This window comes from Haliotis cracherodii, unplaced genomic scaffold (genome assembly GCF_022045235.1).
Source record: "Haliotis cracherodii isolate W230 unplaced genomic scaffold, xgHalCrac1.p SCAF_5, whole genome shotgun sequence".
NCBI lineage: Eukaryota > Metazoa > Mollusca > Gastropoda > Lepetellida > Haliotidae > Haliotis > Haliotis cracherodii.
In genome coordinates, this window is record NW_027266308.1 from 56,288,015 (window position 1) to 56,314,798 (window position 26,784).

A 26,784-nucleotide genomic window follows, 5' to 3' on the forward strand; every position below is an offset into this window, starting at 1 on the left:
AGGAAAAAGGGTTTCCAGGTATACCCCCCCTCACCCATAGGAACTGATGTTTTCTACTTACACGCGCGGCCGCAACATACATACGATATCAACTATGATACTAGACAAGCGCCTAGTCCTAAAATTATTCTACCATGGAAAGGATGGCCCCTTAAGGTGAAGGGGAGCTAACTCAGCGCACATGGCGTCGAAAGGAGTGAGAAAGGTTGCTAGAGCAGCCAAAAAATTAGGACCAAAAGTTTTTCACCCACCATTTTTGAAGACAGACATACCCGCGGGTCAGGCTGCAGCTGCTCCACCTTTAGGACCCCAACTTGGTCAGGTAGATAGCAGTATTTTGGATGTCACTTCCATGTTGGTCTAAGTGATGATAGCAATGACATTTGTGTGTCATTTTGAGCTTGTTCATGTTAATGCGTCAATTGTCGCATTTAATGAAGAGTATTAAAAATTAATTAAAAATTGGTTTGTGAATGTCGATGACCGTTTATATTTTACTCATTGGTCTAATGCTGCATAAACGTGTATCGTTCGTTGAAGAGGCCGTTGTCGGCACAGATACTATACAGATATGTACCCAAGGTACTAGGCCTGGGACGAGTCCAGATTTACTACCTGGGTACCCACCAGACTATTACCTGACCCTACCCTGGTACCCGCTGTAGGTCTCAAGAGCTAGGTAAAAATGTCCGATTGGGAATAGTTTGACCGTAGCCCTTGCAAAATGTCTTTAGATACTCGTATGAAACGATCTGGTCATGTATATAATATACTGAAGCAGACTGAACGTGACTAAGTTTTATCGCAATTTAAATTTATAAAGTCATAAAGAGATACGAACAATTTTGGCCATTAAACAATATATAACACGACTAACCATGGGTCCGGTTCTCAGGAACAACCCAACCCGAGTATCTGAGTTTCCTGTCCAAGCCCTTCAAGGCACGTTTCTGTATAATGCAGAACCGATTCATTGAACGCTTACGTACAAAACACATCCTGGATGGCAAAATACAGTGAAATTCGTCAACAGTGCAGTTTACCGGGCACAGCTTCGCCATCTACCAACAGCTCTTACAGCGCTTTAGCACTACCGCTGTCTCATTTTTACAGTTACCGTGGCTCACACTCGAATGTACATGCTCTCATACCAGGCAGCTGACACATCAATCTTAGGGAACTGACATGATCAAACACCCATTTTCGATATTTTTGGAGCTGATACACCTTTCTGATCCAACACTTCTTTTAAATCCTAGGGAGCTGACACGCCTTTCTGATCCAACACCCCTTTTCGATCCTTAGGGTTAGCATAGTTAGGGATAGGGTTAGCCATAAATTCTTACCTTTTTATAGTGTTTCCAATAATTCAATGAGGTTAATCCTATTAGAGTGTAGTCCGTTTTAACATGTTTTGTCTCTCAACTGGTTACTCATTACTCATTGATGGCCAATGGTAGGTGTGGCTTCTTCAGAAAGATGAATGGAGAGGGTCTGACATCAATAACATGCATGCACTAATAAGCCAAGTCAGTAAGCCAGAGAAGCGCTTTCGAGCCCCCACAACGCTAATTGCATCTGAAAAACTGTGCCCGGTAAAGTGCACAACTCCATGTTTTATAATGCATAATGTTGTATGAGATGCATTCCAGTCTGCTATACAAGAACAAACAAACACAGTGATGTACGTACGTTACTTTAATATTCAACGATGCACAACATTATCCAGCCTGCACTCGTCATTAGGTAAACCGAACTACAAGGTGAACTGGTTTCGGGTTGAGGAACATGGACTTGTTCGTCGTTTAGTGTACCAGGTACCTATCTGGGTTTTGATTTTGGCTAGGATACATTTTTGTATGCAGAAAAGTACCTTGGGTACATAATTGTAGTACTCTTATTAATATTATTATTATTATTATTCCCTGCTAATATTTTTGGCCCCAGGAATAGCGAAATAAAAGTAAAGACTTATTTATAAATGCAAGATAAAAGGTGTGATGTGAATAGCTTTTCAAATGAAAAGAAGCTTAAATAGTCACTATGCTGATCATGCACTTTAATCATGTTAATTATGCATAGACTGATGTTCATAAGTGTATGAACGACTCAATTTGATGTTCATTCCTTTTTTGTGAGAGTGTATTCTTGAAATATGAAAACACTGACAGATTACTTAACATACATTCCTGGAGGAACCCTTTGGAATTCCCTTGCACGAATAAGTACAGAAGCGCCAATGCTGATTTAGACCCTTTAATGTTGAACTCAGTTGAACTCAAATTTTAGCATACATTGAGAAGCATCCGAGAGTTTGACTGCATGAACGTTCACAATTATCCACACTTCAACCATCCTAGTGAAAAAAATGAAGAAATGCACATCCAAACTATCATAGTATCCACTCAATCTGTGTCTAGAATGACAGTGAAAGTCTACAGCAATCTATGAACTTACCTAAGTATCTACTTGACACATCTTTGTAATCACCCTTCAATGTTGGGCCAACTGATCAATGATGATTAACACGTGACCGCCACATGTTCACTAATAACAACTTTGGAAACGATTTCCATCACGTTTATCGTGTCGGCCATTTGGACGTCTTGTACTTGATGTAAATGTATTACGATGCGCTGGTCATTGTGACTGTCTCACTGAGGTAGTTCTTAACAGAACTTTCTTATCCAATGATGATATCATTTGAATACATTTGTAGTTAACAAATTACAACAGATGCTCCTTCAGAGCAAGTTGTGCATGATACGCTCATGTCACCTCTCTGTTTGAGGTACTATCTTATTCTGCGATACAGCTGTTTGTTTGTATGGCTGTCAGTGTAAACATGAAGTCACATGTAGAGATCTAGATACTAAATAAAATTGTGTATTGATCTCGGCCTACATCCTTCGAGGAAAAATAGTGAAAATTATAAGACTTGACTTTCACTTTGTGCGAGTCCATTCGAGTATGAAATGTCATATAGTGAGGGCCAAATATTGTATGTATGTCGTTGCAAGCTCCGACGTTCATACAGTTTGGCCCTCACTCTATGAAGGTTCATACTCCAATAAACTCACACAAAGTGAAAGTCAATTCTTAGTTTGTTTGTTTGTTTGTTTAATGCAGCACTCAGCAATATTCCAGCTATATGACCGCGGTCTGTAAATAATATGTTTGGACCAGCCCATCCAGTGACTGATGTCTTGAACATCAATCCACGCAATTAGGATACAATGACATGTATAAACCATGTCAGCGAGCTTGACCACCCAATCCCGTTAGTCGCCTCTTTCGACAAGCAAAGTCACCTTTTGCGGCAAGCATGGGTTGCTGAAGACCTGTTCTATCCCGGATCTTCACGGGTCCAATTGTTACCATGTCTTTTTTTTTAATGTCACTGTGACACAAGTGACAGTGACATTAAAAATAAAAAAGACATGGTGACATGGATTATGTATTCTCTGATTCCAGGTTGGCATCCAGATAGCTCCATTCTGCAAGGATTTCAATGAAAGGACGAAGGATATCAGACCTGGCATACCATTGCCAACTCGAGTCACGGTTAATGTAAGATGTTAACATATTTTCAAACTGTTCCAAGAAAAAACCCAACAAAGTAAGATTGTAGTTTCAAAAGCCGGCCTCTTACATGCCTGATGTGATGATCATGATGATGTGCCAGTAAGTTGCTACTGCTAGATGAGACTTGAAATATACTACTCAACTTTTGATAGAGATTGTGAGTATCAAGGTGGCATCTGAATGTATCTGATCGCTCGGGTGTTTCCATACTGATAGTAGTCTAATTTGCCATGAAACTGAAGCATGCTGCTGCTTCATTTTAAGTTGATTAAACATAAATACACAGTTCAGCATGTTGGGGCGGAACACACACGCTCACCTTGTTAATTACATATATTTCATGTAAACCTATTTTTTTTCAGCCTGACCGATCCTTTGACATCGTAATCCACCAGCCACCAGTCTCTTACTTCCTGAAGCAGGCAGCAGGGGCCAGGATTGGAGCCAGGAAACCTAGTAATATGATTTATAGTTAGGATGTTCCCTTTTGTTTAGAATATTAGCCATGAATTGGTTTTCGAGAGATAGTCTAGCTCTGAAGTTTTGTATTCTCTCTGCTCTGCTCGGATCCGCTAGTCGAGGGCCAGAGTCCCAGAGTCCCAGATTAACCCCAATTATTATCTTCTTTTAGTGGGTCATACACCATGGTCTATGTCTTATTTGTCTCACGTTATTTGGACATGCCATGAAAATATTCAAGCTCCCATCAGATATTTGAATTTGCATTGTGGAATATGATCTAATTCAGCAGTGAAACATGCACACCAATTGATGCCAGCTATCTTACTAATGGATATGAGCCTGAGACTAGCTCATATTCCTTACCAACGTTTCAGAAGCATGTATAACACAGAGATACCAACCAATATGATTTTGAACCTAAAATTACACTATTGTGCTTGTCCTCCCCCAAATTGATTTTTGTCATTTTTTTCACAAATTGCATAACCTATCACAAAGAGCAAATCATTAATTCCCCATGACTATTCACATAGTGTTAAAGTATTCATATTCAGTTTTACAAGATCTCTGATTTGTTGTTATGTTAACACAAACTCAAGTAATTTCATCAACTGATCTTTGCGGACTACTTGGGCTGTTAACAATACTCTTTTTTTAACCCCACTGATTACCCCAATGCTTCAGTTAGGATTGGCATCTCTCATAAGGTCTTTTTTGTTGTTGCAGGTCATGAAATAGCTGGGAAAGTGTCTCTGAAGCATGTTTATGAAATTGCGCAGATCAAATCTCAGGACCCTACATTTAAGTTTGTGAGTTTGGAGACAGTATGTAGGTCAATAATTGGTCAGGCCCACAGTCTAGGCATTGAGGTGGTGAAGAAGCTGGAAGCAGATGAGTACGCACAGTTCCTGGAAGAGCGGAAATTAGAAGTCGAGGAACAGGACCAGAAGCTGGAGGAGACGAGGCAAAGCAAGATGCTCAGGTTGTAGCAGACATCAAAGTCTGTGTCAGATGGTAATGTCAACAGCAAAGTATTGCTTGACCTGTTCGGATCCACAAGCTGGTTTCTTGGAATCCTTGGAGAATTGGGGAAAATTCATGACATGTTTGGGTTCAACAAATGTATCCTTCATGACCCAGTATGTGTCAAGAGAGGTATACAAGAGTACATTTCATGTAAAAATGACTTCTTCGGCGTTTTCTAGAACCTGTTCAGAAGATGGAACAGAAGTGTGTGTGTTTTCAGATGCATTTAGTATTAGCTGATCAGATGTGATATATTAGGATGTCATATAGTGTGCATCAGAGGATAATGTTTGGGTCATCTAATGTTTCAGCACTACACCTTGATTGACTGATGTAGTTTGATTTGGATTTGTGTGATAATATTACAAAGATTCAGCTCCAGTGTTAAGGCTTGTTCTCTGAAACCGTTATATTTAGCTGTCATTTCTTTGTGGTGAAATGTTACCTGATAATATGCTGTCATTCATCTAAATTATCTTCAGTATTTACCTTTACTAATTTTGTTGCTTAAATAGTTCAAACTCCAAGCAAGAGTTAAAATGTAAGAAGATATATTTTCTTGAATCAGTAATAAAGATATGGTAATTTGAAAGACTTGTAAACATGTAGTATGAATAATGCATGGTGTTTGTGATTATTACTCAAGTTTGAAAGAATAGTATATGAGACAATAAATATGAAATACTATCTATGAAGGGATGTTTTCTCGTCTTTGTATGTCTAGTCAGTGTTTGAAAGTTCTTCACAAAATTCTTGCCAGTTTTATGTTCATGACATGTCCCTCTGGCAATATGTCTGATGAACATCTGTTGACAGGTCTCATCCCACTCCAGAAGTCTGAACTAACATTTGATAATGTGATATTTTAATACAAGGACATGCCTATATCATAGTAGATGCAAGTCAGTTGGTCCTCATTTGAATGATTTAGTGTGGTACACTTGCAGGGAACACGGACATAACAAAGTATAATATCTAAAACACTGAATTTAAATGAAAAATGAGGATCCACTTGTCAAGACTCTGTGACTGAGTTAATAGCAAGTCATCACACCCCGGCGGCATGGATCTTTGCTCATATCAGCAATCACTGATTGTCTGGTCCAGACTCAATAATTTACAAGCCACTACCACATAGCTGGAATGTTGCAGCGTTAAAGAACAAACAAGGCAACATAGTGCCACTTAAAGGTGAAATTTCCATACAAATATCAAAGGACTTTTTGTGCCAAAATGTCTAATACATAATGAATGTATCAAATTACAGTCTCTACAAAGGCACTATACACACATTTATATATTTAAAACAACTGTCTGAAATCACATGTCTATAATAATGTGTCAAATAATTTGTCAGTCCATGTTGGTATTGCATTGACCCATATCCATCAATCATAACATGAATCATAACATGAATCATTGGCTAGGACACATCTTTATTTCAAAACAAGAGCATGTTGTTCAGTCTTTCAAAGCCTGTCTTGCTTGAATAACTTGCAGTAACTCTTCGTAACAAGTACATGTTTGACATCTCAAACCAAGTTTGTTATGTAGATCTGAACATCAATGTAGGTTTTCAAAGAAGTATTGTCAGCATTCCGATGTCCTGTAGAGAATTTAGAATACAGACCTTTTACCCCAAATTAACGAAACAAACATGAACATAAGCATTTTCATCCCCTCCATAATATTGAATCAATACAGTCATATTTTATGACTGATTGGTAACAATAGTTCACATAGTTGCAAGTATCTTTCTTGTCCTCATATTTAACGTTCGTCATTATGAGAATTGTTGCACTGTCTTGTTCTCATTACACGTGCTACAGCACAATCGCAGTCCAGTGGTAGATGGCCTAGTCTGGCAGCTTCTTCTTCTCCTTGCTCGCGTTCTTCTTCCTCTTTTTCCCCATGTACTTGTCAAGTTTACCCGTCTTCTTCAGCTCCTTAAATCTCTCGGCCAGTTCCAGCTTCCGCAAGTCACCTGTTAACAGTGTCATCTTGTACAACATGCTTCTCAACATTTGCACCCGAACTCAGCTGGAAATAATCACATGCCCAGAAAGCCAATATGTACAATTAGATACAATAACTCTCTGCGTGAGGGACCTTCCGTAACTTTATGTCCAATCCATGTCACAACACTCATCCTACATCAAATACTGAATTGTTGGGCTAGTTAACTCCTCATATGAAGTCAACTCTATCCCTGATCAAAGACGCTTAACATAAACTGAATAATAATTTACATCAGGGTCATATCCTGCCCTCACCTGGGGCACGGGTGGCCCAGTCGTCTAAGGTGTCGCAATTCGCTGTGTAGAGTTGCGTCCCTTGGGCACGCCAGATACCTATGATTGTGGGTTCGAATCCCCGTTTGCCCCGATTATGTTTCAAGGTTTGTCATTACCATACCCATGCTCGTGGGTTTCACCGAAGTGGTAAACATCTGAGACCAACATCACTTCGGGCTTTCCTCCCACATTAAGCTGACACGCCGTGATATAACTGGAATACTGTTAAAAGCGGCGTTAAACCCAACTCACTCACTCACTCCTGCCCTCACCTTTCTTGAGGAAGTATGGGTTCTTGCCCTCCACCACCCGGCCTAGCTCCTTCTTCTTCCAGTCCTTCTCCAGCTCTTTCCTCGTCTGCTTCTGTTTGTCAGCAGATGCCTGCTGGTCCTACACACAACACACAAGACACGAGTGAGGGATATCATGACGTTAGTTCGGCAATAATACACCCTTGAAGTTACATGGTCAATCTGGGAGAGTGAGTGATATCATGACGTTACTTCTGCAATAATTCACCCTTTGAGTTACACTGTCAATCTGGGAGAGTGAGTGAATGTTGTTTAACATCACAGATGTATTCCAGCTATATTGGAGGTAAACCATTGACTGAAAGCATGACAAACATTCCACACCTTCGAGGTACAATAACACCTTCTATGTAACAGACACCGACCATCCAATCCCAGAATCCATCAAGAACCAATAGGCATGTGCATATGTGAAACTCCACACCTCATACTATGAACATACGAACAAATTAAATACATTGTTCACCCTCCAACCTATGCTAATAGGTTATAGGTGAGAAACATGTTCCTCCAGTTATAATACATGTTCAGCAGACATTGTGTCCATTTGATCCACATTTAAGTGAGTATTTAGTAGGGCTGGGATGGTTAGCTTGGGTACTCAGGTCAGGTGGGTCCTGGGTGGACCCGGGTACCCACAGTACTACCCGGACCCGTGGTTAGTCATGTGACATATTGTTTAATGACTAAACCTCACTAGAGCTCAGTGGTAACACTACAAGTCGCTAATGTTTCCATTTCTTTATGATGATGCACACATTCCTTTTGACTTGTATATGTTTGAGTAAAGATAAAGCTTTAGTCAACTTCAGTGTACGCATGATCTGATCGTTTCATAAGAGACCATATATCTATTGTATGGTCTCTGGTTATATACATGTATCTAAACAGTTTTTACCATAGCTACAGTAAAACTATTCCCAGTGAGACATTGTGTTCCCAACTCTTGAGACCTACAGTAAGTACCCAGGTAGGGTCAGGTAATAGGGGTTGGGTACCTGGGTAGTAAATTTGGACTCGTCCCAGCCCTAGTATTTAGCTGTTTTTTTCATGGCAAATCACAGGGATGGATTACTGGAACCTTTTGATGGGGATCCAATGAAAGACACAACACAGGAACATACCATTCTGTTGATCAAGTACTGTAATTCCTTTTTCTTCTGGTCATTCTTTGTCTTCTTCAGCTGTTTCGCCAGTTTCTGTCAATAAAATAGTGTCACAATTTTTGACAAACCCATTAATACCCTAACTAGTAACTAAGGAGATATACATGTTCGATGAGGACAATCAATCTTTTAGGTAACAACTTCATTGCTCATACATACTCATATTCGTTACTTGCATACATCATACAATATGCCAAATAAAAGTTTCATATTGGATAGATGGATGGGTTTGTTTCATACTGGATAGATGGATGGGTTTGTTTCATATTGTATAGATGGATGGGTCTGTTTCATATTGTATAGATGGATGGTTTGTTACATATTGTATAGATGGATGGGTTTGTTTCATATTGTATAGATGGATGGGTCTGTTTCATATTGTATAGATGGATGGTTTGTTACATATTGTATAGATGGATGGGTTTGTTTCATATTGTATAGATGGATGGGTTTGTTTCATATTGTATAGATGGATGGGTTTGATGGACACAGCAGTAATAATGTAACATCATGTAGTAATAATCTGTAAGGCAGCAGTTAAATAAATTTGTATTTCTCACCTCTTTTTCCCTTTTCTTCACATCATCAAGAAATGCATACGAGCTCTTGAAGATGGCTTCGTTGTAATTCCCGGACATGTCATCAAACCTAGGATCCCGAGAAACCTTCAAGAAAATGACAGGTCTTCAACATTTGAAGAGTAACTGTTTTGTTAGAATGTTATCCATTACTATCCAAGCTGATACCAAACTTTCTTACAGCCAAAGTTTTACATTTGCTTTGAGCAAATCCAATTCATATTTTTCCTTACGAGGATGACCTCACAGCCTAGGGATATGAAATATGCTGTATACAGATAACGACAGGTATCATTGCTGGAGCCCCAGCTGGTGCTGAGTGAGTGAAGTTTAATGCAACTTGGAACAGCATTTCAGTTATATCATGTGTCGGATAAATACAGGAGGAAGACCCAAAGTGAACCAGGTCTTACATGCTTCTGTCTTTGTTGAACCTCCCGACCATGAATATGGTGCTGACAGACCAAGTGACATATAATCAGGATGAATTCATGACTGATAACTATCTGGCATATCTAACGGATGCAACTCCACTGTATTGGCTGTGCTGTGCTGTGCTGTGCTGTGCTGTGGTACACTGCTGGAGGTACTCTTGAGCACATCTTTAAACACAACTATGATCATCAGTCTTTGAAGTTGAGAAGGAACCAGGATTTGTTGCTGAACATGGTGTTGAGTCAATGGCGCTATGACACCACAGGTGTTACAGCTTGAGAAGAGTGAGTGATTAGTGCTTTACTGCATGCACGCACAACACAGACAAACACACACGACACAGACAAACACACACGACACAGACAAACACACACAACACAGACAAACATACACAACACAGACAAACACACACAACACAGACAAACACACACAGTAACAGACAAACACACAAGACACAGACAAACACACACGACACAGACAAACACACACAGCACAGACAAACACACACAACACAGACAAACACACACAACACAGACAAACACACACGACACAGACAAACACACACAACACAGACAAACACACAAGACACAGACAAACACACACAACACAGACAAACACACACATTAACAGACAAACACACACAGTAACAGACAAACACACACAGCACAGACAAACACACACATTAACAGACAAACACACACAGTAACAGACAAACACACACGACACAGACAAACACACACAACACAGACAAACACACAAGACACAGACAAACACACACAACACAGACAAACACACACAACACAGACAAACACACACAGTAACAGACAAACACACAAGACACAGACAAACACACACAACACAGACAAACACACACGACACAGACAAACACACACGACACAGACAAACACACACGACACAGACAAACACACACAACACAGACAAACATACACAACACAGACAAACACACACAACACAGACAAACACACACAGTAACAGACAAACACACAAGACACAGACAAACACACACAACACAGACAAACACACACGACACAGACAAACACACACGACACAGACAAACACACACGACACAGACAAACACACACACCACAGACAAACACACACAACACAGACAAACACACACAACACAGACAAACACACACAACACAGACAAACACACACATTAACAGACAAACACACACAACACAGACAAACACACACAGTAACAGACAAACACACACAACACAGACAAACACACACAACACAGACAAACACACACAACACAGACAAACACACACAACACAGACAAACACACACAACACAGACAAACACACACGACACAGACAAACACACACAGTAACAGACAAACACACACAACACAGACAAACACACACAACACAGACAAACACACACATTAACAGACAAACACACACAACACAGACAAACACACACAGTAACAGACAAACACACACAACACAGACAAACACACACAACACAGACAAACACACACAACACAGACAAACACACACAACACAGACAAACACACACAACACAGACAAACACACACAACACAGACAAACACACACAACACAGACAAACACACACAGCACAGACAAACACACACAACACAGACAAACACACACAACACAGACAAACACACACAACACAGACAAACACACACAACACAGACAAACACACACAGCACAGACAAACACACACAACACAGACAAACACACACATTAACAGACAAACACACACAACACAGACAAACACACATGACACTGACAAACACACACGACACAGACAAACACACACGACACAGACAAACACACACAGCACAGACAAACACACACAGCACAGACAAACACACACAACACAGACAAACACACACAACACAGACAAACACACAAGACACAGACAAACACACACAACACAGACAAACACACACAACACAGACAAACACACACAACACAGACAAACACACACAACACAGACAAACACACATGACACTGACAAACACACACGACACAGACAAACACACACGACACAGACAAACACACACGACACAGACAAACACACACAACACAGACAAACATACACAACACAGACAAACACACACAACACAGACAAACACACACAGTAACAGACAAACACACAAGACACAGACAAACACACACAACACAGACAAACACACACGACACAGACAAACACACACGACACAGACAAACACACACGACACAGACAAACACACACAACACAGACAAACATACACAACACAGACAAACACACACAACACAGACAAACACACACAGTAACAGACAAACACACAAGACACAGACAAACACACACAACACAGACAAACACACACGACACAGACAAACACACACGACACAGACAAACACACACGACACAGACAAACACACACAGCACAGACAAACACACACAACACAGACAAACACACACAACACAGACAAACACACACAACACAGACAAACACACACAACACAGACAAACACACACAGCACAGACAAACACACACAACACAGACAAACACACACAACACAGACAAACACACACATTAACAGACAAACACACACAACACAGACAAACACACACAACACAGACAAACACACACAACACAGACAAACACACACAGCACAGACAAACACACACAACACAGACAAACACACACAACACAGACAAACACACACAACACAGACAAACACACACAACACAGACAAACACACACAGCACAGACAAACACACACAACACAGACAAACACACACAACACAGACAAACACACACAGCACAGACAAACACACACAACACAGACAAACACACACATTAACAGACAAACACACACAACACAGACAAACACACATGACACTGACAAACACACACGACACAGACAAACACACACGACACAGACAAACACACACAGCACAGACAAACACACACAGCACAGACAAACACACACAACACAGACAAACACACACAACACAGACAAACACACACGACACAGACAAACACACACAACACAGACAAACACACAAGACACAGACAAACACACACAACACAGACAAACACACACATTAACAGACAAACACACACAGTAACAGACAAACACACACAGCACAGACAAACACACACAGTAACAGACAAACACATACGACACTGACAAACACACATGACACAGACAAACACACACAGCACAGACAAACACACACAGTAACAGACAAACACTTACGACACTGACAAACACACACAACACAGACAAACACACACAACACAGACAAACACACACAGTAACAGACAAACACACAAGACACAGACAAACACACACAACACAGACAAACACACACATTAACAGACAAACACACACAACACAGACAAACACACACAACACAGACAAACACACACAGTAACAGACAAACACACACAGTAACAGACAAACACACACAGCACAGACAAACACACACAGTAACAGACAAACACATACGACACTGACAAACACACATGACACAGACAAACACACACAGCACAGACAAACACACACAGTAACAGACAAACACTTACGACACAGACAAACACACACAACACAGACAAACACACACAGCACAGACAAACACACACAGTAACAGACAAACACATATGGCACTGACAAACACACATGACACAGACAAACACACACAACACAGACAAACACACACAGCACAGACAAACACACACAGTAACAGACAAACACATATCACACTGACAAACACACACAGTAACAGACAAACACACACAACACAGACAAACACACACAACACAGACAAACACACACAGTAACAGACAAACACATACAACACTGACAAACACACACAGTAACAGACACCATATTTACCCTCTTTTTCACTGGAATTACTTCTCTGTAAATGGACACTGGTTTCTTGGATGATGCTTCCATTGGTCTGCAAAATCAAACCTTTTCACATTCAAAAGAAGACATCTCAAAAACAATTATCATGATCAACAAATAATTGAACCTGAATGATTGCATCATTTAATCAGGGAATAAATCACAAACTATGTCACAATAGAAGAACAATGTGAGAAGTTAACAGCTCTGACCTATTTTTATTTCTCTTCAGGGAACAAAGCACAAACACCAAACTACGTCATAATAGAAGAACAATGTGAGAAGTTAACAGCTCTGACCTATTTTTATTTCTCTTCAGGGAACAAAGCACAAACACCAAACTACGTCATAATAGAAGAACAATGTGAGAAGTTAACAGCTCTGACCTATTTTTATTTCTCTTCAGGGAACAAAACACAAACACCAAACTACGTCATAATAGAAGAACAATGTGAGAAGTTAACAGCTCTGACCTATTTTTATTTTCTCGTGTGAAACTCCTCTTGGCTGTGGAAAGATGATGGGTTTGTTTTCTTTCGCCTTTCATCACTTGTTTGTAGCTGGAACATAGTCAGTGTGAGAGTGATGAGGGTCTAAAAACATGTGAGGGTTAAATGTTTAATTTCCTGGAAGAAATGTTTGTTATCCTCATTTTATAGATAAAATATACAAATTGGCGTATCTAAACATGTATGCAGGACACTAACTTATCCCCTGCACATCTAACAGTGATATGGATAGTTACAGAAACACATTTCAAGTGTCCAGCTAACAAAATCCAAACAAGGTCTGATGTTCAAATATATAAACACAATATCAGATCTATAACATTACCAAAATTAAAAATACTTCAGGTAACCTATAAACATCAAGGATCTGTGGTTTACATGTCCCAAGTGTAAAGGGGATGAAAACCATACAACATAAGTTGCACCAATTTGATGTTTGTTTGTTGTTTAACACCGCACTCAGCAATTTTCCAGCTATATGATGGCGGTCTGTAAATAATCGAGTCTGAAACCAGACAATCCAGTGACTGACATCATGAGCATCAATCCACGCAATTGAGATCGATGACATGCATCAACCAAGTCAGCGAGTCTGACCACCCAATCCTGTTAGGCGCCTCGTTACGACAACCAAGTCAGTGAGTTTCACCACCCGATCCTGTTAGGCGCCTCTTACGACAAGCATTGTCGCCTTTTACAGCAAGCATGGGTTGAAGACCTATTCTACCCCGCATCTTCACCGGTCTCATCTATTTGATGTGTATTATGATGCAGACAAGACCAAAATTCACACTCATACTAACCCATTGCCTAAAAGGCAGCAGTGGGCTTTCTTCCCACACCAAACTGACACCAAAAAAGGATTTTGTGTGTGTGTGTGTGTGTGTGTGTTTGGGTGCGTGCGTGCGTGTGTGTGTGCGTGCGTGTGTGTGCGCGTGTTTGAGATTTTTAAAAAGAGAGGTCACTCTAATTATGATCTGGACTATTAGATTAGACAAGAATAGTTCCCTACTCGAATGTTGATGTATTAAATCCAAATCACTCACAAACTGTATGATTCACCATATACTTACACCTTTACTCCCAAGCGATCTCTCAACTTCTGTAGTTCCTCAAACGACATGTGGGACAACTCTGGAAATCAGTGGTATACATATTACCTGCTTACGGACAAAGTTTCAAATGCGGTTACTTCTGCAAGGTTTCCCAGAAGATATGCTGTGTTGACAAGTATACACTACGCTCTGAATATAAGTTTTCATTCTCATTTATGATCGATCATGAATTGATAATTAATTATGTTGAATGCTATTTTTAAAAAAAAGCCAATTTTGAAATCATTTCATAAGGCTACATGCAACAGCAGTGCATTTGTATTCTGGAAATCAGTATGCTTTATATATAAATGGACATGGATGGGAATTGATAGTACCACAGAGAGATCCTTCCCCATGGCTGTCTCTATGCATACTACAAATCATTAACCATGTGAACTGCACAAGACAGTGAGAAATTGCATAGGTACTCCAACATGTTTGATGTACTTGTCATACTCAACCCTGACCCATTACAAAGCAAACACATGTACATGCAATGGAAGTTAGACTTTCAACATGATCAAGATATCTCATCATTAGCTGGAGTATCCACATACCTTCTCTTATTGCAGTCTGAAAAACAGAAAAATGCTCAAATTATTGTTTCTTATCTCATAATAATTCATTTCCCATCTGCGAATACACTTTGTTTAAAATTACACACACATATATACATATATATATCATGGATGCTTTTACATTCTCTTAAAATCTTTCCACTTTTATCAACGAGTGTTGATATATTTGATATAAAAAGACACAAGGGTGAGATTTTATTTATCATCCAACATCATTCTTCCAGCTTTTTCAGTTTGTAGACAGTAATAAGCAGTGTCTTAAGTGTAAAAAGTACTGCTAACAGCCTCAGTAGCAGAACCATTAGTGATGTCATTTGATTGTGATGTCATGGTAACCAATGACGTCACAATGGTCTGCAAAGCATTGTGATGCAATTTCATTGCAGTGATATCTACAGTGTAGATATCGCTTGATCTCACCCAAGCCATATCTCCTGTGGGAGCCAGTTTTGGATGATAAATTCTCTTAAAACACTGTTTCGATATCATCAACATCCCATTGGGTAAACATCACACTGGATAAACATCACATTGGATAAATATAGAATACTAAACGCGCTCCCGTGTAATACCAATTTTATGAAACGAGTGAATAGTTCTGGTATCTGACGAGCGAAAGCGAGTCAGATACCACAACTATTCACGAGTTTCATAAAATTGGTTTTACACGAGAGCGAGTTTAGTATTTTATTTATTACTTGTCATTTATAATGTTTTTAGAATTATACTGTTGAGTGTAAATAGGCTGACACCTACACGATCCTAATGGCATAATCCAATTGAGTTTAACAGAATAATACTTCAAACACGTCAAAAGTTGAAACGTATGAATTTAATATCATACAATGGTCCACCTTTAGGATTCAGGCGTTCGTCCCACAAACGTATCGTAGCGCTAAGGCTATCACAACTCACATAATTTAACTTAGACCAACGACTGTCGTTGCGCTACCGCACGATCGCCTTGTGGAACGGGGCCTTGCACCTCAAAGTTTACAATCACGTCACAATACCCGATGACGTAATTTGTGGAATTTTGTTGCACGATCCATCGGCGAAACAATGCCATGTGACGTCAGCCTAGCAACAAGGTTGCTGGGGTCATCGAGTGTGCATAAGCTCCTCCCAGTGATCTATCATCTCCACATACAATGTCGTTGAATACGCCAGGGGATGTTGAGAGCTTTCAATATTTGTTCGTGAAACGTGTTCCGAGAGTACATAAGCACGCGTTTTGGTATTACACAATGTGTAATAAAGCTGTATGTTTATTAAACCGGTGATCTCTTCACGGGCAAGTAATAAACTGGAATTATCAAGGTTTCTAATGCATAAGAATGGTGTATCATTTGATGTAATGAGTGTGTAATTGTTTAACATTGCAGCAATATTCAAGCTACCCAGTGTTGGCCTGTAAATACTGTATTTGACGTAATAAGCGCCCAGGGAGCTCTCAAAATTAGAAATAGGGGGCTCTTATTCAAATATAATTTTGGTGAGAAAAAATAACAGATTTGAAAGATCGTAAATTTTGTGGTTTATGCTGACAACTTGAAATGATACAGAAGAAAACTGTGCATATCATACATGACATATATTTTCCAGAATTTAATTGCCAATAATTAAGGGTGTATACACAGGGATGAGAGCAGGTTTTCCCGAAAAAAGAGGAAAAGTCTAAGGGGGTCTGGGGGCATGCCCCACCAGAAAGGTTTTAAACATTTGATTGCATTTTAAGCAATTTCGTGCAGTTTGGACAACATTCACACCAAGAAATGTAATAAGTCAATGGCAAAAGTCAAATAAACAAGATGGCAGATGCAATAAAATTTCGTAGTTAAATCAGTGCTTTTAAAAAATCGGGCATAGCTTCCGCACACCTGGCTACCCGCCAGGTCTGGGAGCATTACTGCCATAAACTTCAACCCTCTTCCCCCAGACACAAGGACAACTGTCACAAGCGTGCAATGTCTGAGTGCGTATTATACACAAATAAATAAGTCTTGTGTACACTGATCAATCGGAAGGGGTGCTAATTGGGATTATTCACTAGCCAGTTGAAGAGCCTGGATCCAAATGGGATGAGGTAGTGAAGTACAAAATCTACACCAGCATTACAGACAAACAGAGCTTATGAATCTCAGTCTGTCCTTTATAAATCTCAACTCACATATTCTTCCCCATCTTCAGGAGAAACCTTTTCTACGTTACTCATGGTAACCTCCTCAGGTTCATCTTCTGACTGATCAGGTTCCTCCTCTTTCATTTTCAACTTCCTTTTCGTTCCTTTCGTCACTTTATGTACTTTGGTATCATTTTTGTTCTTAGTGTTAGTTTTCACCGGTTTCAATTTCACTGACTTTTTATGCTGTTGAGTGTCAAGTTCTGGACTCTCAGATTCTGAAGACAATTCTTGTTTTGGTATTGAATAATTTGACGGAAAATCTGCTGACATAGCGCTGTCTGAGTCATCACTGTCTGAATCATCACTGTCTGAATCTTGTTCCACTGGTCCTTTCTTGGAAATCTTACTCGATGTGGGGTTGATACTTAAAACTTTTTTTCGGAACACATCTATTTCATCATCACTAGAACTCATCTTTGACAATCTATAACAGAACAGAACAGTGTCAATAAAACAAATTTAGCCACATCTTATGGCCTGGAAGTATTTCTGAAATAGGAAAGTTTGTATGTGATTCTCTGTCATTCTCAGACCCAGTCTGTCCCATAGTGTAGTCTAGTGTTAGAGTCAAGGGCGAGCCCTTCCTTGGTGACAGTGTACACAATCTTCAGTCTACTATGACACATATACTTGACGCATTTGCCAGCATACACTCATTTCTGTGTTACTCTTTAGTTTGGTACCATGTCGGAGTCACAATATGTTTGTCCCGCTACGATATTGCCGAGACATGCTTAAAGCAGATTCAACCCTCAATCACTGTCTGTAGTATATCTACCAGTAATAGAACCAGACAGACTTCAACCTGAAGGTAATGACCGCAACTCTTCCAATGTTGAATTATTATTTATCAATTTTTGTTCAAACATGTAAAGTAGTGAACTACTTGTTGATCAATAATCAAAGCTTGGGAACACTTTCATAATCTCTGTGTACACATGCCCCACCTAAACGAGGCTCAGGTCATATGCAGTCCCGTGAGAATTGTTTTAATTTTTCAAAATCCATTTAGCATTGTTAGCAGTGAATGTGTGAGTGCATGGCAATACATTGACTAGATCCATACAATAGACTCATGTTGCTTTAGAACAGGCGTGGCCTTTATCTTGGTGGGTAAAAAACAGTAACATTTGTTCCTTGTTACAAAATTGAATTGGCTTCAATGATGATTCAGGAGTACTGCACTTTACTGGGCACACTTGAATTTCTGTTAGCACGGAGGATCAAACTTGCTTTGCCATCTTGAAGCTAAGCTAGGCCACGGACCTACAAGTCGTGGCTAGGCTAACGTATTATTCTATTAAATTAGCCAATACTTCATCACATGACTTTGAGTGCTATGTCTTTGGTCTAAACCCATACCCTAAATCACGACTAACCCTGAGGATCCTATAGGGGTACATAACCCACAGGATTTTAAACTTTGTTTGACTGCAAAGGGGCGCCAACTCTAAGGGGTAAATGACGAGAAGGGAGTGTTTGATCGGAAAGGGGATGTCAAATGTCCACGCTGTTGGCGACTATCAGAGATCTTACACGGGGTGCAACAGTTAAGACATAAATCTCGGCTCTCGGATAGAAGCCTACATAAAATAAAAGACAGCAACTCATGTTATGTAATCAAAACAATAATTTTAGACATATTGCTTGACAAACCATTGACTTCTTATGTTTACAAACAACACGTGCACTGACAGCAACAGGTTTATGTAAATGTTGAAATGCGATTTCCAAAACGAATACTGTAACCAGTTCTTAACAAACACTTATACAAAATGAAACACGTTTCGATATATATTATTCCTAGTATTAACCAAACTAGACATATATTATACGAATGGTGTGTGAATATAATACATCAAAATTAATTAAATAGATGGATAATTGTATAACTGTTTTTTTCGAACATGTCTTCACTTTTAGCACAACCAAGAAAAGATAACTCTGAAAAATGGATTCCTCACAGACAATAAAACAAAGTGTTGCTTCCCTATCAACTTTAATATATGAGCAGCATGCTCTACAGAACATAACCACACGCGTTCAAGATGATGTAGCGAAACTACAACAGGTAGACATTAATATATTCTTTTTTTCAACTTAAGTGATAAACAATTCTTTGTATTTTGTAACGTTTATTAATGCTGTCCAGATTTCGATCACCATGTTTAGGGAGCGGGTCAAAACTAGTTTTGACTGCATCCATCCCGAATAAGACCATCGGCATCCAGTTTTTTTTTTATTTGGGTGTGTTTATCTACAACAATAACAGTAGATAATTATCACCAGGTTGTCAGTAGCATACTCATAGTCATTGTCATACGACCATGTCTTCTCAGAAAATACTATTAGTGATGCATGCCAATGGGAAGTAAGCTAATGACATTGAGACCATTTATAACTAGTGGAAATCAAATGTAGTGTATTTGTAAGACTGTACATCATGCTCAGGTACTTGTACAACCCGCGCCTAGACTGGGAGGAACATCAAGCAACAAGATGTCTGAACTGAACGATGATTTATTTGTAACTGACCACAGGTACATGGTCATGACATCACTCCCGATGCTGGGGCATGTGACGTATGACGTAGTAGCGCATGCACATTGGCGCTCACAATATGTAAACAAATCTAACACAACAATACAAACCATAGCATTTCCTGTGAAAAACCTCAAGCAACCTCAAGCCTATGGCACGTGCATTGTCAAGCAAGAAACATTGCGATGTAAGATGAGAATCAGGAACCAGGCCCTCACTTGATTTGTTGGGTAAAAATAGCAACTAAACCACATAGTGATTGTATTGTCGTGGGTGATTGAGGAACTTTGTGTACTTGTGAAGTATTGATGATGGGTCTACTGTTAATCAAGTTAATAATTGTTCGGAAGTGACGCTGTAAGACAAGTATTTCAATGAATGTCATGATCATGATGATAAAACTGGTATTTTTCTTTTCGACAGGAAATTGAAAAGTTAGAATTAGAAAAGCGGTGGTGCTTCAATGAGAGTGGAATAAGAATAATACCCACACCACACGAAGAAGCACTGCGAATTAGTCAGTCAACAGCAGAGAACCCCGACTCAGAAAATGGTTAGTACATTTATCTGTATTTTCCCACATTAACTGTTAACAATAACTGAAAACAATCAGCTTATCATATGTCTCATTATCAGGGATTATGAATAGATATATAGAGATTATTTTTCGAGCATGTGTTGTTAAATGATGTCAACAACCTTCAGGTGTGACAGTGTTTCTAGTGTGATAACCTAGTACATGTAGTGTGATATCACCATTGAGTTTGTAGTTTAAGTTTTATAAAATTAAATTTTCAATCATATCGACATTATCAAGATGATGTTTTCAGACTAACATGATTGCCTTGTGCGTGTTGTGGCATATAGTACTTCAAACTCATAATAAACATATTGACAATATTGGATGGTGGTGTAGCCTAGTTGTTATAATCGTTACCGTATATCTGTGTATAAGGCAAGTTTTTTGTAGCTAAAATGAGGGGGTTAAGAAGGGGGGTCGTCTTATACACGGAGTCGAAGATCTCACATTTTTTTCCACTGGCGATGTCAACTGGCGTCCGATAGCCAGCCCAGCATTTGACGATAAAACTTCGCATTTCATCCTAAATAACTGTTCCAATAACTATTTCCATACATAAACATGATTTGTATCTCTTTTCCTTGAATAAAGTTTAATAATTTCTGCAAATAAAGTTGAAATGACCCTCGCCTCGATGCAGATTGTCAAACCAGCTGACATGGTAAAACAATCAACATCCGTGAGTAGAGAGCCGGAAGTACTGGTAAGCATTTGCATATTGCACATGTGACCTAACATGTGATAACCGTTGAAGCTGAAATCAATTTCCGCTGTTTTTACAGTTGTATTAACAACTGTTGGAGACATTGTGAATAAGTGATTGTGGAATAAACACGCTAATTGTGAAGCAAATATAAGCCTAGTTAGTTACAACATAGTTAATTGGCGATTAAATTACTCACCATTGTCTCTTATATGTTATTACTTCATAAATGAATTTTATTTTACGGGCACTAATTTGGTGTTGTACCGTGTAAACACAAAATGGCAACATGTGCTGGAGTTACACACGCGACCAATCATCGTAGAAAACCCCCCGCAAGATAAACATATTTTTATTGCATATAAAAATTTTGTGTGCACACTTGTGATGTGCTTCATTCCAGGTCGCCTTATACACGGAGTATAGGATTTTGGGTTGATTTTGAAGGCGTGTACAGGGGGGTCGTCTTATATGTGGGGTCGCCTTATACACAGCGATATACGGTACTCATTATGCCAAAGATTTGTTTGTGTTTTGTGCAATGTTTAATACTGTTTTTTTCTGGAATATTCCAGCTTTATGTCAATTGCCTGTAAAAATGTAGTCTGATTCAGAAAAAAACAGTGATCAGGGCAGTCACCTGCAGCGTTAGAAATTGGCACTAATCCTGTAGTCCTTACCAAACTGCCCAATAGAGTAAAGGTATCCTAAGGACTAGTAGAAATTGGCCCATTTTAAGGGTTTTGCTATATGTTATCATTATAAGGACTAGTGGACAAAAATTGTTAGTTTCTAACCCTGGTCACCTGTTATGACAAGCATAAGTTCCTGGGAACCATTCTAACCCAGAATCCCCATGGGGGCCATGGCAAAGACACAGGTTAGATTCACTATCTGGGTACAGTGTGTGATGGTCATTCTTGGTGTTCCCCATTGTATGGCTGGAGTATTGCTTGAAGTGACAGACAGCCCCACGCATGCCTCCCTTTCTCCTTCACTCACTCTGTATTTTATCTTTACAGAAGTTATCTTGGCATTAAAACAGAAGAAGACATCGCTACAAATGGAAGTTTCTGAGCTGGAAGAAACTTTGAAGCAAGCACAGCAGCAGAGTTCTGTGAAAATGACTTGAGAAATATGTTTTAGTGCAGTGTTGATGACCACCAGACGAATCAGTCACTTTGAATCAAAATACCGTAGTCCCACTCCTACTGAATACTGAATGACAAATCAAATTTCATATATGAGGCATTATATGATGGGAACTGTGAGTTGATTTAACAACTGATTCACAGAAATTACCCAGCTAGTTTTCACTTTAGAACTACACCCAAGTAGATAGTGATCCCTGTTTGTAGTTTTTCAGTATAATAGAGATACTTTATGCGATTCTCATTATGATACACATGTTGTGATACAATATGTTTCCCAATACACAATGTTTCCTTGTGTGTTTTATCTGCACAGAACAATCGCTGGCAACTTACTTAGAGCAGAATAACCAGGCTGATATGATTATTCAGTCATGTTTTGTTTCAACTTTAGTGTAGCCTTTTTCTTTTGTGGACAGACTTTCCCTGATGTACACGTTTATGAATTCCTACAAAAGTGACAGTTCCATTTGTAGCTGTGTATGACAATACTGTATTGGTGTATCATTTCGCAACTAGAGTTACATCATGGGACATACAGAAGCAATCTTAGCACAAAGATGATCATATTTCCCATATATTAACATTGACTTATGACAGTCATCACACATCTTCCCAAGGCAAGAGAGTTAACTGACTTTAAAGTCCAGTTTCCACCCTTGCCGAACTAGGCTGGTATTATGGAGTTACATTTTGGCTGGACTAACAAGTCTATGCATAGTCCAATCAAAATCGCGCAATGAAACTGAAATCTGGTTCGTAAATTGTCGTGCAGATTTCGGTTGATTGCAGGATTTGCAAAGCATGTCCACCGCCAACTTGTTGTCAACAGATATTTTCTAAATCTTTTCATGTTTTTAATTAAGGTGCTCACATGATTTGATGCACTTCGCAATGTAAGACTCGTTTTTTCACAATATAGATCTTGATTATGGATCAGATCGTCTTGACTGGGCACTGACATTTTGTTTGAAATGCAGGTGTTATGAGAGGTGGAATCTGATTGGTCCATAGGAGAGGCATAGACGGGACATAACTCGTAATAGGTACGGCGGGCTACGATCGAGCCCATGAATTCCATCCTGGTTCGGCAAGGGTGGAAACTTGACTTTTATAGTCAGTTAACTCTCTTGCCTCGGGAAGATGGTCATAACATAAAGAACAAGGTCCTGGAGTTTGAGGATGACTAGAAAATGTTAATTTCAGCTTGTTGACAAGCATGAAGTACAGTGGTCAGTGGAATGGATTCAGTTCAGTTTAATATTAATAATATGATATGATGATACCTGTGGAACTAAAGTCTTTGGGACAACAGGAACTTTTGTGTTATTATGAGTTCAAACATCAGGATAGTGAAATTTATTTGAAGTCAACAATGTAGCACTGGTATGGGTGACTTAAGGCTTCAATTTATCAAACGACAATGTTTGAAATTACTGGTGTACATTTCTAGAGTACCCATGCCGAAAACAACCCAACAACACCTCACAGAGATGCTTGCAAGATGGTTGGTTGTGAATTCAATAATCACTGATATTTATGTCCCATGAAAATGGCAACCTAGCTCAATGGGGAATCATTACTAGACATTCTGATTTTAGATTTCAGCAAAACAGAGGTCTTTATCAGATATTTTGAAATTATCTGACTTGAAACAAATAATGATGAATAAAGGATTCCACCAGGATCCTGACAATATCTTGTGATAAGCAATAGTCAAGAGTCAGAGTTTGAGATGAGGTTTCTGTGTGTATGGTTTTGACGCAGGGATTTCATTTGGTCTCTCAGTTTTCAGTTCATGGACCTGAGTTATAATGTATAGGGTCCAAGGCATAAACTTAAGGGACCCAGGCTGGCAACATGCTTCACATGGAATTACAATAATTTTACTGATGTATTTTGCACATTCCCAGAAGCCTACTCTAGATGGGTTTCAACATGTTCAACATGCCATTGACATGGCAAAGGTGTATTTCTTACCAGAATTGAAATTCATTTACCGTATTCGACGTAATAAGCGCCCATGGCGATATTTGCTGATATATTGGCTTGTGAACAATCCCGATTAGCACCCTTTCCGATTGAACTATGTTCACAAGACTTATTTATTCGTGTATAATACGTGTGTTATATGCATCCTTAATAATGGGAAATAAAATTCTTGAAAAATATATCTGTCGTATATAATAAACATTTCAGGCTGTCAGCATAAACCACCGAATTTACAATCTTTCAACTGTTTTTTTTTCACCAAAATAATATTCTTATAAGAGCCCCCTATTTCTAATTTTGAGAGCGCCCAAGGCGATTATTATGTCGAATACGGTATATGTCATGAGTTTGATTTGTGCAGGACGTTTTAGTAAAGTTCATAAATATTTTGATAAATGTCTATGAATATGCATTTTTTATGCTGAAAAGTCCTATGATTTGTGTTAACGATTAATTTGTTAACGATTCAAACTACGATAGCTTTTAGCTCCCACCAGGAATAGCAATGTAAATTACTTAGAATCCCACCCACCAACATAGTGCCTCCCTGTTTGTATTGCACTGATCTTATCTTCATATCATTCCTAAAAAAGTAAATCCATTATCGTACAAATGCAGTCATGTTGTGTTGTGATGGTGGCAAGTCCTGTACAACAATGCTCGTGAACTGACAAACAGCATGCAGCATTTAAACTCACAGGAAAGTGGTGTCAGCCCTAAAATGGTAAAGTTGGTGGAAACGAGGGCTGCTCAGTCTCCATATTCATCACCTGGTCTTATATTTTATAGTTATAACAGCCCCATGTTGACTTGTTAGACTCCCTGTTTACAGTTGAGATGATGGAAAGAGTTTTAATTTGAAAGAAAAGGTTTCACGAGCACAGAAGACATCCTCAATTCAAAATAAATTTCTTTATTCCTTGCTTGTGAAACCTTTTCTTTCAAATTAAAACTCTTTCCATCCGGAATGGAAGTTATCTCCCTTTCATCAAAACACTCAACCCATTCACTACAAAAGCTTTGTTTTGAGCGCGATTAAAATCAAATGATGCTAAAAATAGCCATCCAATCTAAAACTATATTCATGAGCGAGAGATATTCTGTGGTAAGTACGTGATCGCTGAGCTTGACATCCCTCCCGAAACAAAGCTTTGGTAGCACATGGGTCCAGCATACTTATCATTATAGATCTTATACACTGGATAATGGAGAATGCTGCTGATGGAAATAATGTGAATATTGTTCAATAACATGAGACTAGTCATCTTTCATGTTGGATGTAACTTGTAAGAAATCCGTTGTAATCTTTATGATGTTTGCTATTAACTTCAACAATAAAGTTAATAACCATTCATGTTTAATGAAGCCAATATTTTACTGAAACCAAAGTTGTAATTTAGAATTATTTTTTATACTTACATTTTTGTCATATTCTGAACGAATGTCAACCAACATTTATTAAGTTTACAGTCCAATTTAAATCAGTCCTATTGCTTATGTTATATCTTTATATGTGTGGTCCATGTACACTATCGTGTGAATGTTTTTCATGAATAAAGGCTTTATTTGTAAACTAGTTTCAGTGCTTGTAATATAATGGATAGTGTCGATGCAATGAGCCAATCTGATAAAGTTGGCATCAGGATCCCATAAATATTAAATGAGGTCACTTAGCAGAAACTTTTAATCTCC

The 26,784-nt window shown here is 38.9% G+C and overlaps 3 protein-coding genes across 4 annotated transcripts; 2 read left to right on the plus strand and 1 right to left on the minus strand.

Moving 5' to 3' along the window:
* Nucleotides 1-167: 167 nt before the first annotated feature.
* LOC139442703 (large ribosomal subunit protein uL11m-like) lies at nucleotides 168-5,746 on the plus strand. Its single transcript, XM_071223584.1, has 4 exons — nucleotides 168-322; nucleotides 3,475-3,570; nucleotides 3,948-4,041; nucleotides 4,774-5,746. Exons 1-4 carry the CDS (start codon nucleotides 182-184, stop codon nucleotides 5,034-5,036), a joined length of 594 nt encoding a protein of 197 aa, XP_071079685.1. The 5' UTR covers nucleotides 168-181; the 3' UTR covers nucleotides 5,037-5,746.
* Nucleotides 5,747-6,501: 755 nt separating this feature from the next.
* LOC139442520 (ribosomal RNA processing protein 36 homolog) lies at nucleotides 6,502-20,800 on the minus strand. Of its 2 annotated transcripts, none has more exons than XM_071223337.1 (10): nucleotides 20,777-20,800; nucleotides 18,111-18,549; nucleotides 15,920-15,935; nucleotides 15,339-15,399; nucleotides 14,230-14,316; nucleotides 13,742-13,808; nucleotides 9,405-9,509; nucleotides 8,803-8,877; nucleotides 7,640-7,757; nucleotides 6,502-7,057 (listed from the first exon to the last, which is right to left on the minus strand). In XM_071223337.1, the coding sequence occupies exons 2-10, from the start codon at nucleotides 18,537-18,539 to the stop codon at nucleotides 6,930-6,932; spliced, it is 1,086 nt and encodes a 361-aa protein (XP_071079438.1). In that variant the 5' UTR covers nucleotides 18,540-18,549; nucleotides 20,777-20,800; the 3' UTR covers nucleotides 6,502-6,929. The 2 variants fall into 2 exon arrangements, with proteins under 2 accessions (XP_071079438.1, XP_071079437.1); XM_071223336.1 differs by lacking the exon at nucleotides 20,777-20,800 and adding an exon at nucleotides 19,782-19,817.
* LOC139442522 (uncharacterized) lies at nucleotides 20,077-26,646 on the plus strand. The gene is made up of 3 exons (XM_071223338.1): nucleotides 20,077-20,196; nucleotides 21,090-21,219; nucleotides 22,972-26,646. The coding sequence occupies exons 1-3, from the start codon at nucleotides 20,077-20,079 to the stop codon at nucleotides 23,079-23,081; spliced, it is 360 nt and encodes a 119-aa protein (XP_071079439.1). The 3' UTR covers nucleotides 23,082-26,646.
* Nucleotides 26,647-26,784: the final 138 nt, after the last annotated feature.

What these genes read in the sequence shown, in the direction of transcription:
- LOC139442703 (XM_071223584.1), top strand. Translation starts at nt 182, where the DNA reads ATGGCGTCGAAAGGAGTGAGAAAGGTTGCTAGAGCAGCCAAAAAATTA. An exon ending in TAGGACCCCAACTTGGTCAG is followed by an intron (nt 323 to 3,474) that starts GTAGATAGCAGT and finishes CTCTGATTCCAG; the next exon opens with GTTGGCATCCAGATAGCTCC. An exon ending in GATTGGAGCCAGGAAACCTA is followed by an intron (nt 4,042 to 4,773) that starts GTAATATGATTT and finishes TTGTTGTTGCAG; the next exon opens with GTCATGAAATAGCTGGGAAA.
- LOC139442520 (XM_071223337.1), bottom strand. Translation starts at nt 18,539, where the DNA reads ATGAGTTCTAGTGATGATGAAATAGATGTGTTCCGAAAAAAAGTTTTA. An exon ending in TGAAGAAAAGGGAAAAAGAG is followed by an intron (nt 8,878 to 9,404) that starts GTGAGAAATACA and finishes TTTTATTGACAG; the next exon opens with AAACTGGCGAAACAGCTGAA. An exon ending in CCCATACTTCCTCAAGAAAG is followed by an intron (nt 7,058 to 7,639) that starts GTGAGGGCAGGA and finishes CACTGTTAACAG; the next exon opens with GTGACTTGCGGAAGCTGGAA.
- LOC139442522 (XM_071223338.1), top strand. Translation starts at nt 20,077, where the DNA reads ATGGATTCCTCACAGACAATAAAACAAAGTGTTGCTTCCCTATCAACT. An exon ending in ATGTAGCGAAACTACAACAG is followed by an intron (nt 20,197 to 21,089) that starts GTAGACATTAAT and finishes TCTTTTCGACAG; the next exon opens with GAAATTGAAAAGTTAGAATT. An exon ending in GAACCCCGACTCAGAAAATG is followed by an intron (nt 21,220 to 22,971) that starts GTTAGTACATTT and finishes TTATCTTTACAG; the next exon opens with AAGTTATCTTGGCATTAAAA.